The 17557-nt window shown below is 39.7% G+C and overlaps 1 protein-coding gene across 2 annotated transcripts; it reads right to left on the bottom strand.

Annotated features, from left to right (window-relative positions):
* Positions 1-2472: 2472 nt before the first annotated feature.
* On the bottom strand, positions 2473-16300 carry clu (clusterin). Of its 2 annotated transcripts, XM_088626363.1 has the most exons (9): positions 16144-16299; positions 10882-11011; positions 9266-9414; positions 8137-8307; positions 7128-7542; positions 6659-6799; positions 5667-5890; positions 4205-4380; positions 2473-3002 (listed from the first exon to the last, which is right to left on the bottom strand). In XM_088626363.1, the coding sequence occupies exons 2-9, from the start codon at positions 10967-10969 to the stop codon at positions 2990-2992; spliced, it is 1377 nt and encodes a 458-aa protein (XP_088482489.1). In that variant the 5' UTR covers positions 10970-11011; positions 16144-16299; the 3' UTR covers positions 2473-2989. The 2 variants fall into 2 exon arrangements, with proteins under 2 accessions (XP_088482489.1, XP_088482491.1); XM_088626365.1 differs by lacking the exon at positions 2473-3002 and having other exon boundaries at positions 4201-4380; positions 16144-16300.
* Between the last annotated feature and the right edge of the window lie 1257 nt (positions 16301-17557).

Here is a 17557-nt window from a genome sequence, read left to right as displayed (position 1 = left end):
AGTTAAGTAAAGGCTTTTCTGAAAAGGAAGGTTTTGAGTCTGGATTTGAAGGAGTTTAGAGAAGGTGACTCTCTAATATCCTTGGGCAAGGAGTTCCAGAGCTTGGGGGCATAGCAGGAGAAGGCCCTGTCGCCCATACAATGTAGACGGGCTTGGGGGACAGTAAGGAGGGCAGAATTTGAAGAGCGGAGGTTGCGAGGTGGGGAGTAGGGCGATAAAAGTTCAGACAGGTATTGAGGTGCCAAGCCATGTAAAGCCTTGTAGGTGAGCATGAGGATTTAAAAGTCTACGCGGAATTTGACCGGAAGCCAGTGCAAGGACTCCAGGATAGGAGTAATGTGAACACTTGCACTAGATCTGGTCAGGATTCTGGCTGCTGAATTTTGGACATACTGCAGCTTGTTCAGAGTAGATTTAGATACCCCAGGGAAATAAACAAAAAGCAAGCAATGTACCTTTACAAACGCAAACGTCTTAAAATTAATAGAGGTCTGAGGGAATAGCATTTTCAGTGTTTCTCGGAATTTCTTTCATTTATTTAGTATGATAATATTTTTTAACCAAAGATATTCTGGTTTAATCACCATAAATACTAAAGTGTCTAGGTAAGTTTTAACGAACCTATTTGTAACAGGTACTGTACACAGCATATTGGGAGTAATCACATCTTCAAAAGGATTTTCATAAAGTTCTTCAAAATAAATATGTGTTTTGATTGAGAATTGGTTTCCATACCAATTCAGTTCTTAAACTAAATCAGCTAGTTACTGGTTTATAAAGACCAATTTAACAAGTTTCTCCAAGCTCTTCAGGTGCTACTGTTTTAAACTAATCGAGAATACTTGCAGGCCCACCATCACTGTAGAACAAGGATTGTATATTCCCATATTCACCTAAATCATTACAATAAAGGATACAGGTATCCCTGTTAATTTCTGTGCCATGTTTTTTTTAGGCAAAGTACTGTAACAGGGCAGTAGGTCTGGTAAAATTGAGAATTTTGTCTGAACCACATTCATCTGAAGGCTGTGGGGAATGAGCTGCTGCCTCAGGCACCTGACCTCTTGTGAGAAGATTGGTCAGGTAAGAGCTTATAAACCAGAAAGCAGTGGATCTATTATCTGGAGTGCAGAGTTTAGTATTTCTGTGGAAAAAGGTCACCAGAAGGAAGGGAGAAGGAACTTGGGAGTTTGAAGAATTTCGGAAGTGCTTTTTGTGAGAAGTCCCATCGAGAGACTGTAATTCTTTCAGATGAAGTTTAAAAGTTATTTTTGAAGCAGGTAAGTAGCTTAGCTGCCTGATTGTGACAGAGAGGGACTTGACGTTGAGTCAGTGGCTCATAAAGTAACTAGGCTTTTTTTTATTGTGTTTTCCTCACACTTTAAGTAAAAGAGCAATTGATTTGTACCATGTGGCTACAGTTCTTCTGGTTTTCCTGGGCCTGCCTATTTTAAAGATTTCCCCATTACGACACACCCAATCCTGGGTGTCTCACTACCTTTTAAATTCCCTTGACAGGACGCAAAAGTCCATTACCCTTTTTTTAATAATAAAACACCAATGACTTCCTGCTGGCAGGTTTTGGCTAGGAGGAGATAGGATGTTGAGAACACCTACCATAACCCAACCAGACTGCTTTCTGTAGAGTTGTGCATATGCCTCAATGAACCCAAGTCTTTACTGATTAAGGATTCATACAGAACACTGCGAATGTTGCACTGATACACAGGCCAGTCGCTGAGGAAGTCCAAGTGTGATCTGGGTAGGAGTGTCTAGTTACAGTACTACAGAGGCTCCACTTCTAGTGATGGGTTGTAACTTGACTGCTTGGTGCTGCAATTATCAGTTCCAGAGACCTCTCTTCCTACTCCTGTGGGGTCATCCGGATGTGGCCACACTCTATCATTACAATGCATGTCCTCATGCTGCTCATTTACAGTAATAACAGCTTTCTTGCATGATGATACTGTGACAGTTTCCCCCACTCCATAGATTTGACTCCCATTAACTTTTGTGAGAAGGAAAGGTACCACATGTGTACAGTATCTAGGTTTCAGTGACTAGTGAGTAGGGACATGTCTATTGTCCAGGTTCTACAGGACCGAATCCACAAAGAACACACATGCAACCTGGTGCAAAGCATGTGTCTCAGCTGTACAGCTGGAATTGCTTCCAAAGGTGGTCACACACCCTGTTCACCAGGGGGTTTCACAGTAGAACTGTTGATAACCGTTAATCAGCATAAAGGCTTTAACTGTGGTGTCTGTTTCATACTGTATGATATTTCCAGCAATGGCTATTTAGTAAATTTTGTAGTGTCTATCTTTAAATCCTGAATTTAGTTATTGGAATTCTTTAAATTGATTTTAACCAACATTGTAGGAAACTTAGATCATACCTTTGTAGTATGAAAACACTTTTCCCGGTAATTGCAATTATACTGCAAAAAAAAAGACTGGATAAAACTCCTGGTTTAGGATACTGTTTGTTTTATTCACAAGTCTAGTATTCAGGTTTACAGATATCTCAGCCTGTACACACTGTATACAAACTATTCATTGCTTCCTTGATTCATGAAAAAAATTCTGAAATGACAAGTTGCTGCATAAGATTTACCTCGTTAGTGGGGCAGACCATTTTTACCACTTAGTAGTAAAGCTCACTCCAGAGTACAAAACACTGCAGCACTGTATATAGCAAACCAACAGCCCATTACCTAGGAAAATATTATTTTACATATCATTCAAAATCCTGCTTTGAATTATCTACTTTAACTTTATGACATCTCTTTATGTTTAGGATTTATATCTGCAAAAAACAAAACTGTGTAGATATGAGAATCAGTGAACAATACTGGGTGTTTAAGTCTTAATGGTACAATAGGATTTGCTATGCTAAATGAAAACAATGCTGACAAAAAAAGGACTATGTTAGTGCAGGAGATGCTTCTATGGCTTTTAGTGCAGTCTTCGGAAAAGCCCCAGGAGATTTATTTAACAACTCTGTAAAAGAGAACAAATCACACAATTTTTAATAAAATATTAGTGTAAATATATCATTAACATTATTAAAGTATAACAAAGATCTGTATGTTGAGTAGAAGAGTGCTCAATGAAGCACAGCCTATTTTGATATGTAATGCTTTCTCTTCTGTTTTCAGCTGGTTTTGTCCTTCGTACTCTCCTTCTTTAGAAGACATTGATAGAACAGGGTTAGTTTTCTTGTGCTCTTCAATTAATAATAATAATAAATAATTGCTTACACTTATATAGCACTTTTCTGGACACTCAAAGAGCTTTATAGGTAATGGGGTCTCCCCTCCACCACCATTTTTAACGACCACAGAGAGTCAGGACCTCGGTTTTACATCTCATCCAAAGGACAGCACCTGTTTACAATATAGTGTCCCCGTCACTATACTGGGGCATTAGGACCCACATGGACTGCAGGGTGAGCACCCCCTGCTGGCCCCACTAACATCTCTTCTAGCAGCAGCCTTAGTTTTTCCCTAGGAGGTCTCCTATCCAGGTACTGACCAGGCTCACACCTGGGTAGCTTTAGTGGGTTGCCAGTTGTGAGTTGCAGGGTGATATGCTGCTGGCGGCATAATTTTTCAATTAGCCTGGTCTTTGAAAAATTTTGATTCATGTATTTTTTTAGAAATAGAAAAAGATCTCTCGTAGTAGCCATAACAGACTGCAGGGTTTTTATGGTCATATTTATACCCTTGGTATGTTGTAATGCTACTGTGGTTTCTTGGATACTTTGCAGTACCTGAGAATTTCTTCAGCATCTGATTCTGCTGGCAAGCATCTTTTAACACACATAGAGATATCATTTTAAAACTATGTAGGATTTCACACTTTTTCATACAAGCTTGTTAAACCATTCTAGAATAAAAGTGCTTCACAGCTTACTAAAGCTTGTCACCGTGTTACCTAACACAGAGAGAAGATTGAGATATACTGTACTTGTCGTTTTAAACCCCCTAAGCTTTTCCAGAATAAGACATTAGAGATAAAAATCCAAATTTCATCCACTGTTACTTCAGGGAGCAACAAGTAAGAAAATTTGATCCCATTCAAAGTCATAGCACTATTACAAAACGTCTGAGTTTTCCACTTAAGCAAAGAGACAGATGGCATGTTTGGTATGGAGATACAGTAAAGTGATAGCAAGGTGTAGGTTAGATGTGACTGCTTACATGGTATTCTGTTTGTAGCGATCCAGAGCCTCCTGTGCCACCACCTCTGAGAATTTTGGGTCATTCCATGGAATGTCTCCGGGGACAGTGAAGGTCATTGGTGGGCTGTCAAACAGCTGGACAGAGACATTGGTGTCTTCAGGCTTTTCAGGATCCTCACTTGTTCTTGAAATTACCTTGAAAAGATCAGAATCCCTAGGTTATGAAGTGTTAACAATGGAACACCAGAAAAAAAGTACAAAAGTACTAAGATAGGCAGAATAAGCTCCCCCTTTAACCTTTTACCTCTCCTTTAATCATTGAACTTTCTATCTTTTCACAAGAATTGTCCATTTTTTATTATTACCTGCCCAATTATGAGAATCGCCAATTGTTTCAATTTCACGGTGATGACCCATGTAGTTACATGGGGGAGAATGAGGAAAAATAGAAAGGCATTTCTGAGTTTTTAATCTTTTTAAGTTGTGTCCCCGATGGAGGTCACTGTAAGCCTGTAATAAGAGCCTCATGGGTCACTGTGTGAGACATATTGGGATGAACACGCTCAGTGTTTTGTGTGTGGTAATTTGTTTGGTGTGAGTGAAGTTTTATTTAATATCTGACCCAGGGAAAAGTGTGGTGTGGCCAGTTGAGGAGCGAATGCAGGCTCGCGCCGTGTCAGTTATTCTTTTTCTTCTTCTTTGTTGGTCTGCTAGTTTTTTTTTATCAATAAAGTTTGATAATCAGCCAGTGAAAGCTCTGTTTCCTTTCACATGAATGCCTAAAACCCTAAACTAAACACAGGATTTTACAACTGTATCACTGAGACCTGAGAGAACAATGGTTGAAATATCTCATCGCTACTCTGTGTTTTCAGCAGTGAATCACGAACCGGAGTGATCAAGTGGAAACTATGTGGAAATGCATTTAAAAACTGAAAACAGAAGGCACTTTTTTACCCAATGGATCGTGGAATTAAGGAGCCAGCTGCCCAGCTACATTTCTAAAGCAGATCCACAGGTCTCTTTCAAGAAATGACTGGATAAGATCCCTGGATCAATTAACTACTAACAACCCAATGGGCTACATGGGCTGAATGGCCTCCTCTTGTTTGTAATGTTTCTTATGATCTTATGTTTCTCACATTATACTGTATGGTAGGCTAAAGTAACCTTAATCTGAATTGTCAATCAAATGCAAGTCTGGTTTCTTGCTAATTCTTTGTGCTCTGCTTCCGACTTGCCCTGTTATAAATTAAACATTTAACTTTTGAAAATAATGCTGGGAAGTCCTGGGCAAGGTCAGCTAGTGACATTGCTCAGGCTCATGTCATCCACTTGTTTTGTTTTTTTAATTACAAATTTAATTTGTCACTGTTGTTCAGTAGGGAGTGAATAAGATGGAACCAGGAGCATTGGGCAGTATTATAAGGATTGTTGTGTCTCAGAGAGAATGCAGGGAGATTCACTAGGACACAGCTCACTGTTTTGATCTGGAACATCCCATCCTTCTGGGTCTGGTTGGCCAGTGCGGACACCCATCCAAACTGCCTGTTGACCATGTCCAGCAGGCTGGAGGTGTTGAACATTTCCTCCTCAAATTTCCTCAGCAGTCGGTTGTACTCCTGGGTGAATTTCTCGGCCATGGCCAGGGCTCTCTCCAGTTCCTCTTTCAGGGGCCCGTCCAAAGGCTTCTTGCCAGAGCAGTCTGAAAGAAGAAACAGGACGCTACTGCTTACAGCTGGGGTCTCAGGACAGCAAGTGAAGCTATACCAGTCTCTAGACTGTCTCATGACCTCTGCCCCTGACTCAATCTTTCCTCTTCCTATCCTATAAAAACAGGTGGGAGCTCTGTTTTTTCTCTCTTTTGCCTCATGTCCATCTAATGGATGCTCTAATTCTTCTCTCTCAGTATCTCCCTGCAGTGACTAGAGCCCACCTCTGTAAATAACACTGCAGCAGACCTGTGTGTGAGCCTGAATTCACTTTCTCCAGCCTGTCTTTTCCATACCCCATGCACTTAGTAACACCGGAGCTCGTCATAGTATTATTCCTCAGTCCGCCATTCATTTTAACTTGTTTCTCACCTCTCTGTATATGGCATAAAGTTAACTGAATAACAATGTATCTGTTAATAAATGTATGATTACCATACAGCTACACATGTGGGGTTTCTGAACCTAACAGACTGCCTAACTGGGAACAAAACATAGAGGGAAACTGTACCTTACCTCATCAACCACATACAGTACAGTAGAGTATGTTCATTAATTACTCATTATGTCTGCCTGCCCCCCCCTTTGATCACCAGAACACTCCTGTCACTCATTTCAGTCCATGCTCTGGCCAGGAAGGGGGTGTCCATATATGAAGAAATTTCTTTTTCCCAAAAAGGGTTTTGTACTGGTCTTGAAAATTCTCTTCAAGACCAACCCAAGCGTATTTCTTTAGCTTGCAAGTATAAAATGTTCCATACCAATATGCTGGATCTCTTTGCATTTTTCACATTCCTCTCGTAGTTTCAGGCAGCCTGCAGAATTGCGCCGGATCTCTCTGCACGTCATTTGGTCTCTTCCGTAAGGTCGTGTCCTAATAACATCTTCATTAATGCTCCCATCTAAATATTTCAACAGAGGAAAAACTCAAAGTGGTTACACTCCTCCTGAAATATATTTTGAGGGACATGGGTGTTTAAACATGTAGCGTTGTTCTTCATCTGACAGAAATCTATTTTGTCAATCAATACTTCAATTTGTTTTTATCTTGTGTGTTACAGTGAGAAATAAAAAATATAGAAGGAATATATGTAGAAAAAACCTCTATCGATATAATTTTTATCTCACATCTGGCTATACTCTCAATGTGAAATGGGCAATTCTGACTTCCAAAATTATTTTCACAACCTTAATCTCCAGTAATTTCCCAATGGCCGAAGAGATATGTACCATTTGAAGGAGAGGGGGATGTTCCAACGTTGTCTTCCATATGTGGATCAAAAGAGTCAAAAATGTTCCGGGCCATGTCAAACATTGGCTGGAACATGTTGTGAAAGCTGGGAAAACCACTGCTGTAGTAGGGGGACCTGTAGACACGTGACCTCTGTTGATTCTGGCTGTCTCCATAGGCGAAGGGTGAGTAAAACAAGGGCCTCATGAACGGGTGGTGAAAGGAGTGCATGTGGTCGAACACCTTCATGCTGTCCAGGAAGATGCTGTCCACGCCATCGGCCACCTCAGTGTAGCGCCCCTCCAGGTCCTCAAACCGCTTGCTCTGCTCCTTGTCCTCTTCCAGGAGAGAGTCAATATTTTCCCCATTAATCCATATGGATATTGGCGAGGTCCTGTTTAGAATTTCTTCCAGCTAAGGGAAAAAAAACACATGTTGTGAGTCCACAGATATGATAAATAGGCTGAGTAAATGACATTGACCAGAGTTAGTCTGATTTGGCTGGCCGCTGTATCTGCTAAAAGTAGAATATGTTTGAACAGCCAATTAGCCTTTGTGGGTACATGATGAAAAGGTTCAGTAAGTGTAGACTTTACTACATAAGTTATTAAAACTAGTTCTCTTCAATAAGGAAACACCTGAAGAAGGCTCCAAAGCCAAAACGTTGTGTTTCTTTTCTTCTCTTTTCACCATGGAATAAACCTTTACTTGTTCCTTTGCAGCCTACACATGCTGACGCAGCTACATACTTGGCACTACAATATTATTGTGGTTTATTTTGTCTCTCCAGCTCCTGTTATCATTATCTCACCATCTGCACTACGTGGTTGACTTTGAAGTGACTGTCTAAACTTACTAATAAATTAACACATTCATATATTATTCCTTATACATTTAAGGTATATTCAGAAACATTTAAATAAGGCTATGTCAAAAAATATTTTCAAAACAACCTGAAATTTAACAATTATGCATTTGAAATCTGTATTAAATGAGTACACAGCTGACCTGTCTTCCCACCATGCCTGACCCACTGCTGCAAGTCCGGGAGTAGTATTTTATGCAGGTGTTTTTCAAGCAAGGTTTGCACTCCTCCCACAAGGCCTGCATGGACTCATTGCAGAGCGTCTGTTCATCGTTCAGTTTAGACTCAACTTCCTTGGCTGTGTTCAAAGCATCCTGGACAGAAAAACAGAGCAGATAAAGTATTGCTTTTGAAGTGTGGTTTTGTGGTGCACAGAGACAAAACAAAAAAAAAAGAGACTTGACACAGCATGCATTTTGCCCTTATTCTCCTGTAAACAGATTTGTGTAACATACTTCTTAATTCACTCAAATCTCATCAATACTTCTTCAAGTATTTAGAACGTAATGCATTGGTAGACATTTTATTTGCACTTTATTTCTGAATGGACAGAAATTGTAGAGTAAACCTCAAAACCATGATTATATATTCTACATGTTAAGCTCTCCATGTATAAAAGATCAGATATAGACTATACCTGTGTCTATCACCTCCATACTTAATAACCATCTTGTAATTATCCACCTAGGAATGAAGTTTGATCTGTGATCTTAACAGTTAATTTTATTTCCTGTACAAATGTCTATTATGGCTGAACTGATAGACAAGAAAATGCTTGAAATGTAATTATCAAATTACATTCTAACGTGTGCAGTACATGTACGGTGTTCAACATTTCCGCAGGTCTTTCCTCCCGGCGGCTGTCAGGGTGTATAACGCTGCCCTAGGCTAGGACTGTTAGCCCTTCATTTGCTCCTCTATGGACAGCATGTTTGCTCCATTGTAATTTTTGGACAATCAGTCTGTATAAACCTATGCACATTTTGCACATATTTTATTGTTTTTACAGTGACAATGATCATCACATTTTGCACACACCTATGTATTTATTTTTTATTTATTTATTTGTATTTATTTAGTTGTCTTTTGTTTTATAACTATTCTGATGTCTGTTTTTTCTTGTCTTGGGTTGGACTGCTGTAACACATCAATTTCCCTACGGGACTAATAAAGTATTATCTATCTACAGTAGGTAGTAGCCCTTGAGGATGAAAAATATAGTATGTTGTAATTTCTTCTTTAATAAAAGCTATTCATGAGGCCTATTTCTACCTCTTTCTGTTTCTTGGTTTCCTCTAAGCTCTTCAGAAACTTATTGTGGTCTTCTCCAGACTTCTCCATCAGAGTCTTCATCTCCTTGACCCCATTGATGGCATTTTCAATCTGCTGGTCCAAATACTTCTCTCCCAGAAGTGACATTTCTACAAAGCAAAATGAATTCACTGGAGCCACGAATCAGCACAAGGGAACATTACAAAAAGCACCTGCCAGCTGGAGGTATGGTTCATATGTTCATAAGAAAATGGGATACATTGAAAATAAAAATAAAAAAAAAATAAAAATTTAGTATAACTAAACTAACAGTTCTGACTCAGAGTTCCTGAGACAGATTCAGAACACCCGCTGAATGGGGCAAAGTATTCTTGCTAATAGCGGACATAGTGTAGAGGCCAAAGATTGATAGCCAATGGTTTTGCAAACTGAATACAAAATGCAACAGATAAATACTGTATATTATAATGACACATAAAAAACCAAACTCTCATAGACAGCAATTTGTGAAGAAAATATTGCAGATGGCAAACTTTGTAGAAATGTTACAATTGGTTTTCATTAGTCATTCATATCTGTCACACTTTATAGGTTCTCTAGACGTATTTAAAATAAAATACATTTGCTATGATTTTTTAAAATTGAATCATAAAGGGAGAATGAAAAACACTATACCTTTATTTCATCCAGTACTGTATGTCTTGGAATTATGGATGTATACATTAGTGGAATTATGATTGATTAGATGTTAGAATTGTATGATTTTTCAAAATTGTATGAAAGCTTGCTTGTCCTCTATAAAAGAGTGGAATTTCCGAACACAAAGTAATCCTAATATGTTTGAACGTGTGTGTGGAATCACCCCAAAAATATATTATATTAGCCTCATCATTTATATTATATGCCAGCAGCCATATCACCCTGCAACTCACAACTGGCAACCCACTGAAGCTAAGCAGGTGTGAGCCTGGTCAGTACCTGGATGGGAGACCTCCTGGGACAAACTAAGGTTGCTGCTGGAAGAGGTGTTAGTGGGGCCAGCAGGGGGCGCTCACCCTGCGGTCCATGTGGGTCCTAATGCCCCAGTATAGTGACGGGGACACTATACTGTAAACAGGCGCCGTCCTTCGGATGAGACGTAAAACCGAGGTCCTGACTCTCTGTGGTCATTAAAAATCCCAGGGCGCTTCTCGAAAAGAGTAGGGGTGTAACCCCGGTGTCCTGGCCAAATTTCCCCCCTGGCCTTTACCCCATCATGGCCTCCTAATAATCCCCCTCTATGAATTGGCTACATTACTCTGCTCTCCTCCCCACTGATAGCTGATGTGTGGTGAGCGTTCTGGCGCACTATGGCTGCCGTCGCATCATCCAGGTGGATGCTGCACATTGGTGGTGGTGGGGGGGATCCCCATTACCTGTAAAGCGCTTTGAGTGGAGTGTCCAGAAAAGCGCTATATAAGTGTAAGCAATTATTATTATTATTATTATTATTATTATTATATTAATCCCATTATCACAAATACAAATTATTTGATTGTAAAACAGTTTTGAACTGTTTACTCTTTATGAACATGACACCTTAAGGTCATATTAAGGCTCCAGTCCTCTGCACTTACGTGAAAGCTCGTCTTTTGAAGGAGGCAGCAGGCCCTCAGCAGACCAATACAGCAGGCACATGACCAGGAATGACCAGGACAGCGTCATCCTGCGATCTTTGAAAGGACCTGTGCAGTTCAGTGAATGCTCCTGTAAGAATATATGGGAGAAAGAAAGACACGAGTGACTCATTTTGTAGTGAAATTCATAGAAGTGGATTGATTGTCTTTTGGCTCAGAGAAACTTTGCAGTTTACCTTGCAAAGTAATCAACACATTCTCAATTTGCTGACACATTTCTGTGCCTATATACAGTACCATTTAAATCAAATTAGTTAGATAAACAGTGGGGATGGGGTTCTTCATTTGTTTTGCTCAAAGATTGGTATCAGACTAATTTCACTATCAGGTGTTTTCTAGAATTTCTATAGTTTTTTATCCATCCGTCGTTCATCATAAAACCACTTACCCTTGTTGAGGGTTGTGGCAAATCCTATCCACCTGCACTGGACCACAGAAAAATAAACAAGTAGACTAGCAATTTACATCTAGCCCGCATGTCTTTGGGAAACCCATGCCAATGCAATGAACACATGAATACTCCACCCAGACAGATGCCCAAGACTGGAATCAATCACAGGACACTGGAACTGTAAGACAGCAATGCTAACAGCCATGCCAGCATACCACTCACATTATCTTTTTATTGAATGTTAGTTCATGTTTTAGTTTGATTAATTGTACAGCACACCCTAATTTATGACACTAAAAATAAACAATTGCTAGACTTGGCCTTTTTAACAATGGTGACGTCTTGTCTGCCTCAGGACTGGGCAGACACATCCTCACAAACTGGCATCTGTTCAAAAGCCGAAAGCACAGATGCACCTCTCCAGAGCGCGCTTGCAATGTGTTTGTGATGTGAGAGTTTTCTCCCCTGTCTAGGGTTCCATCAGTGGGTCCCCAACATGTCAATGACCTCCATCGGCTAACAACAGAACCAGAAGAAACAGTGCTTCTGTCAGAAAACATCATTGTAATAACTGCTTGAAGTTTATGGAACTTTCTATCCCAAAGGACCCCAAAGCTCTTTAGACAGAGTGGCCCACTTCATCCACCACTGAAGTGCAGCACTATGCAGAATCCTAGCAGTTCAGGTAGAGATGTGAGAAATAACTGTAGCAATTGAATTCAGGAAGATACCCTAGGGTGGTCAGACTGCAGAAGAACAAGGCAGAATTGAGCCAGGTCTCCAAGAGCTCCAGTCAGTCAGGTTAATGTTTCATCTGAAGGATGACACTGTTTACAATCACAAACAACATGTCCTGTCTTTGTGCTGGGATATTGATGTAGACATTCTGGTCCTGAGAAGAGAGTCCTAGCAACTGGCCCTGTTTGAAACAACCACCTGTCTTTCCTAGAGATCGATCCAGTATCCCAGTACTGACCAGACTCAACATCGCAACATTCGCTTCTGAGATCTGACAAGACAGTCTGCCAGTCTACAAGTCTAAGGATCACTGAATGATATACATTTCATTATTCATACACAATTAGCCAATAAACCAAAGAGATTGTACAGTCATATCACCCTGCAGCTCTCAACTGGAAACGCACTGAAGCTAAGCAGGGTTGAGCCTGGTCAGTACCTGGATGGGAGACATCCTGGGAAACTATGGTTGCTGCTGGAAGTGGTTTTAATGGGACCAGCAGGGGGTGCCCACCCTGCAGTCTGTGTGGGTCCTTATGTGGTTTAATGGTGGGGACACTTTACTATACTGTTGTCCCCATGTATGATTGGCTTGAACTTGCCATGTGATGGACTGGTGCCCCAACCAGGGTGTACCCTGCCTTGTGCTCGTTGCTTGCCGGGTAGACCCTGGCTTCCTGCGACATCATATGGTATAAAGCGGTTTGGCAAAGGACATGACATGACCAAAGAGATTGCAGAAAGAACACACTGCTTGATATCAACCTTAACAGCTTTATGTCAAACAGAAAAAGCTAGCACCATTCAGCATCTCAATTAACATAGCCAGAAAAAAATAGCAGCACCAAATAGGAATGTTTATTAAGAGGTTATCTCCATTGTGTGGTGTGAGCCAGGTGTGAGCCTGGTCAGTACCTGGATGGGAGACCTCCTGGGAAAAACTAAGGTTGCTGCTGGAAGAGGTGTTAGTGGGGCCAGCGGGGGGCACTCACCCTGCGGTCCATGTGGGTCCTAATGCCCCAGTATAGTGACGGGGACACTATACTGTAAACAGGCGCCGTCCTTCGGATGAGACGTAAAACCGAGGTCCTGACTCTCTGTGGTCATTAAAAATCCCAGGGCGCTTCTCGAAAAGAGTAGGGGTGTAACCCCGGTGTCCTGGCCAAATTTCCAATTGGCCCTTACTAATCATGGCCTCCTAATAATCCCCCTCTATGAATTGGCTACATTACTCTGCTCTCCTCCCCACTGATAGCTGATGTGTGGTGAGCGTTCTGGCGCACTATGGCTGCCGTCGCATCATCCAGGTGGATGCTGCACATTGGTGGTGGTGGAGGGGAGTCCCCATTACCTGTAAAGCGCTTTGAGTGGAGTGTCCAGAAAAGCGCTATATAAGTGTAAGCAATTATTATTATTATTATTATTATTATTGTCTTCTACGGTACCATAAACTGCTAACTCAGAGAAATAATTTCCTCTCAGAGTGTGCTATCAGAAATGCCTTTGTAATTGTAGCTAATTTTACCATGCAGTGGTCTGATAAGGAGGCAGTATAATCATAATGTCTTAGAAGTTGAAGCCAGTGGTGATGACTTTGGGCTTTTCTAGACACGTAATATGATGACATTCTTCCACTGGAATGTAATGTTGTTATACTGTCCCAGACCAAAACGTACAGCATCACAGAGGCTAAATACTAAATTATTTAAAAAATAATGTAAATTATTTTAAAAAATATGAGAAAGATTGTAAGAGAGTTTAATTTAACTTGTAATAGATGCATGCATCTTATTTCTGTGCTATATACTGTAGCACATTGCTCTAAAGTGTTAATTTTAAAAACAAACCCACAATTTAATGAAAACATGACCCATGGAAAAGAAGCTATCACTTTTAGGAGCTTACTAATTTGCTTTTATTGGCTCTAGTGTGCAATTTTAGGGCAGCTGCTTTTCTGTTTAAATCCCAGGGTTTCAATTTCCAGGGATAAAATTGTTTGACTAATTTAATTTCCTTTTATTGTTTTTATTCCTTGAATCATAATTCAAGAAAGGTTCAATTTAAGGTATATTTTAGGCCAGCGGTTTCAAAATGATCTACTCATTAAAAAGCTACTTGTTAGTAGAAAAAGAAGTTTAAATGTGGATTTTACAGTTCTTATCTTATTGCGGTGTAGGATTTAACTGCCACCCACACCCTCTCATTTGTTTCGAAGCTGATGCTCAACATAATCCTACTTTCTGTGCTGCAGTAATAGCTAACCTGACATCAAGTCAGAGATTACAGACTGCTGTTACGGTAAATGAGACAGAACGAGACAGGACTTTTATTTGATGATAAAGAATGCAAGCTTAATCTCCTGCTTAACATTTAGCGTTTACAGTTTTGCAATCCCCTTGCTAAAAAATCCAAAACTGATTTACGCCGGATATGAACATATCACTATGTCATTAAATTCTGTTTGTGCACACAACTGAATGCCTGGTGGCAATAATATGTGCGGTTTGTGTCTGTTGTTATGAGCTGCTGATGCAAGCCTGGTGCTTTAACTGTTAATAGAGGCGCTCAGAAATCAAGAAGTTTCTGCCAAACGAAGGCAGTGAGCTTTGTTATATAACGAGCTATGTTTGCTGAATTCATTATATAAAAACAAGCCCAGCTGGTGGCTCACAAACCACACGAGTCTTTAAACACTAAAGCATGACTCTGTTTGTGATTTCCTGTTAGGATACCCAGCTTATATCATTGAAATAGTTGCTGCAAATAAAATTATTATAACCACAAAAAGTTCCATTACTGAAAAGTAGGATAATCCTTTAAATGAAAGGAACACATTGGGACTGTTGTGAAAAGAATTAAGGCTATCAACAGAAGTGCCAGACCAGATAATGCTTTGAATTCTTAAGTCTTTTGTTTGTGTTAAATAGTCTAGAAATACTGTGGCTGCAGCAACGAAAATACAGTACATGCATGATTAATTTAAAATTGAAGAGTGGCGCTGTGTTAACAAATTGAAAACAATTAAATATCAGCATGAGTTTCATTTCAAATTAATTTTATTTTCATTTCATATTATGAAAACAGACAGACATTCTTTATTCCTCCCAGTTAATTAATGGTTTCTCCAAGTTTTCATCACAGATGCATGGGTGTCAATTAAAAACTAAACAAATCGCCTTTTTGTAGTGTTGTTTTCATTGTGAGAATCTTAAACTAACATGGCAAAAATGGTCAGTTTCAAATATGTTCAGGTGCCGGAAGAGTGGTCTGTCCACTGCAGTCTCAAAATGAAATGTATATATCTGTACATGCAGAACAATTAACAACAAATTAACTTTAACTTCATAGCTGGGCTGGGAATACAAACCCCAGAAAAAAAAACAACAACAACAACAACAATTTAAATGGTTCAATATTCTTATGGCTTTGATGCAGAGCAAAGCAAGAGATTAGTCCAGTGAAACAAGGACCATTGATTACTTTAATCGTCATGAGATTTCGTTTTTAAATTCTTCATGTGCAGGGGCTTACACTTCCACATTTGAAGAGTACTGGAGTGCAAATTATTATTAAACAAATTCGAAAGAAATCTTTCTGTATTCCAGTGTTCAGCCAAGCCCTGCACTTGTGAAATATGAATCAACACATTCAGTAGAACAAAATGTGTGAAGAATGATTCAGCTTACATTATACACATTTTCTAATGAATTGCGGGCAATTAAACTATTTTGCAGTAATGCAGATGCAGCAGACGCAAGCACTGTGGTGAACTAGCAAAATCAACACCTATACAGTATGTTATATATATATAACCTACAAAGAAAAACAGTGCTCAATTTTTAAAAACATAATCAAATACATTGTTTTCCTCAAGATAGAATTCGAAAGACAATGGTACTTTTTAATACAAATAAATTGTATTAAGAGTTAAAAGACACAGCAATACTCATCAATAGAATCATCTTATAGAGAAATATACAGTATTCATTGAGATGACAACCTGGAGAATATCAGTGTTCAAAAATGAATTTCCTACAAGATAAACAGTATTATTGCAGATGCAGTTTACTCACCTCCCTATTGGTCTGTCTCCTCAGTGGATGCAGCTGAGAATGACTGTGTTATTGTAGGTATTTATACCTTGCAGTGATGTTGACAGTATGATTCACTCGCAGAGAATGCCCTGTGGTTTCAGACTTTTCTAGAAGTTGTGTAATTTTCTAATATGGCTTACAGCAGAGCCCGCATTTGACCAGCAGTCGGCAATGTTGCTCTACCAACCAGTAAAATCCTGCAGTTTATGTTTCCAGGATCACACATAAAAAAATAAGGAATTAAAATTTTCATGGATTTTGCAGCATCCTCCAAACATTCAATAAATACAGCAGATGAAAATAATGCACGGTCACAAGAAACAATAAATACCACTGGGATTGGATAATTTAACATATAGCCAGTGAACTCAGCTTTATTTTGGAGAAATGGTATAAATAATAAAGGCAAAGGCAGTCTGAGACTAAACTTCCCAATGCTTATGTACGTACATAACAAAATAGCAGCTGTAACGCCTGAACAGACCAGATAAAATCAATGTTTTGTGCAGTTATTTAAACTTTTACAATATCTTCATACTTCAGGGTCTTTGTGTTGCCACGTCTGAAAAGGACAGTAAGATCCAGATGGCTTCTGTTTCTGTTTTATTGTTTTTCCTCTGACACAAGGTCATTGTGTAATGTTTTTAATTCAGAAATGACTCAATGCGGAGCGAAATAAGGCCAATGAGCAAGCATTTTCATCACATAAAAATAGCTGGTTTCTCCCTTTAGAGTCTGGGCTGCATCTTTTGCTGCTTTTGTGTGCATATCACCCTCGCCTGTGCAGGATGCCAAAAATACTGTAAAGATCAGGGGTGTGTCTCAGGAAGCCCAGAAGGTTACCTCCACTCCGCAGCTAATCCTTTGTTCATTTCAATCATATTCTTTGACAAACATACCATTAAAACTGATTAACAAATGCTGCTAAACACTTGTGTTTTTGTTATTGTTGACGGGGGGCATGTGACATCTGCGCCGTATCGTGCAAGCAGGGCTGTCGTCTTCCCTGCAGACACGTACTGTAGCCAATGCAGTGAGAACGGGCTGCAGACAGCTGCTGCCTCAGAGCTTGGCAGAGCCTCACTCCGCAGTGTGGAAGTACTTGTCCGACAAGGTCAGAGAGAGAGAGACAGAGAGTACAGTATCTTCCTCGAAATTGCTAGCAGGCTGACAATGGCCGGTCACCAAAATCTGTTATTTAAACAGTACAGTTAGCAGGCTAAATTGTGATCAGACAATGACAGCCCCAAAGAAAGTGTCTTGGTGTCGGACAAATACAGTGAACAGATACAGTATGACAGAAGTAATGTCTTTTCAAAATTTAAAGTCATTTTCCCTTAGCTACCTTTCTATCACTGTCTTATTTTCCCGAACTCATAAATTCTATACTTTG

Source organism: Lepisosteus platostomus, chromosome 3 (genome assembly GCF_059453375.1).
Source record: "Lepisosteus platostomus isolate fLepPlt1 chromosome 3, fLepPlt1.hap1, whole genome shotgun sequence".
NCBI lineage: Eukaryota > Metazoa > Chordata > Actinopteri > Semionotiformes > Lepisosteidae > Lepisosteus > Lepisosteus platostomus.
This window is presented reverse-complemented; position numbering and strand designations above follow the sequence as displayed.

Bases quoted from the DNA above. Each gene is read 5' to 3' on its own strand.
- clu (XM_088626363.1), bottom strand. From the start codon at position 10,969: ATGACGCTGTCCTGGTCATTCCTGGTCATGTGCCTGCTGTATTGGTCT. The intron at 6,800-7,127 runs GTACATATCTCT...TGAAATATTTAG, and splicing joins ATCCCCCTCTCCTTCAAATG to ATGGGAGCATTAATGAAGAT. The intron at 5,891-6,658 runs GTATGGAACATT...TTCTTCTTTCAG, and splicing joins CAAAGAGATCCAGCATATTG to ACTGCTCTGGCAAGAAGCCT.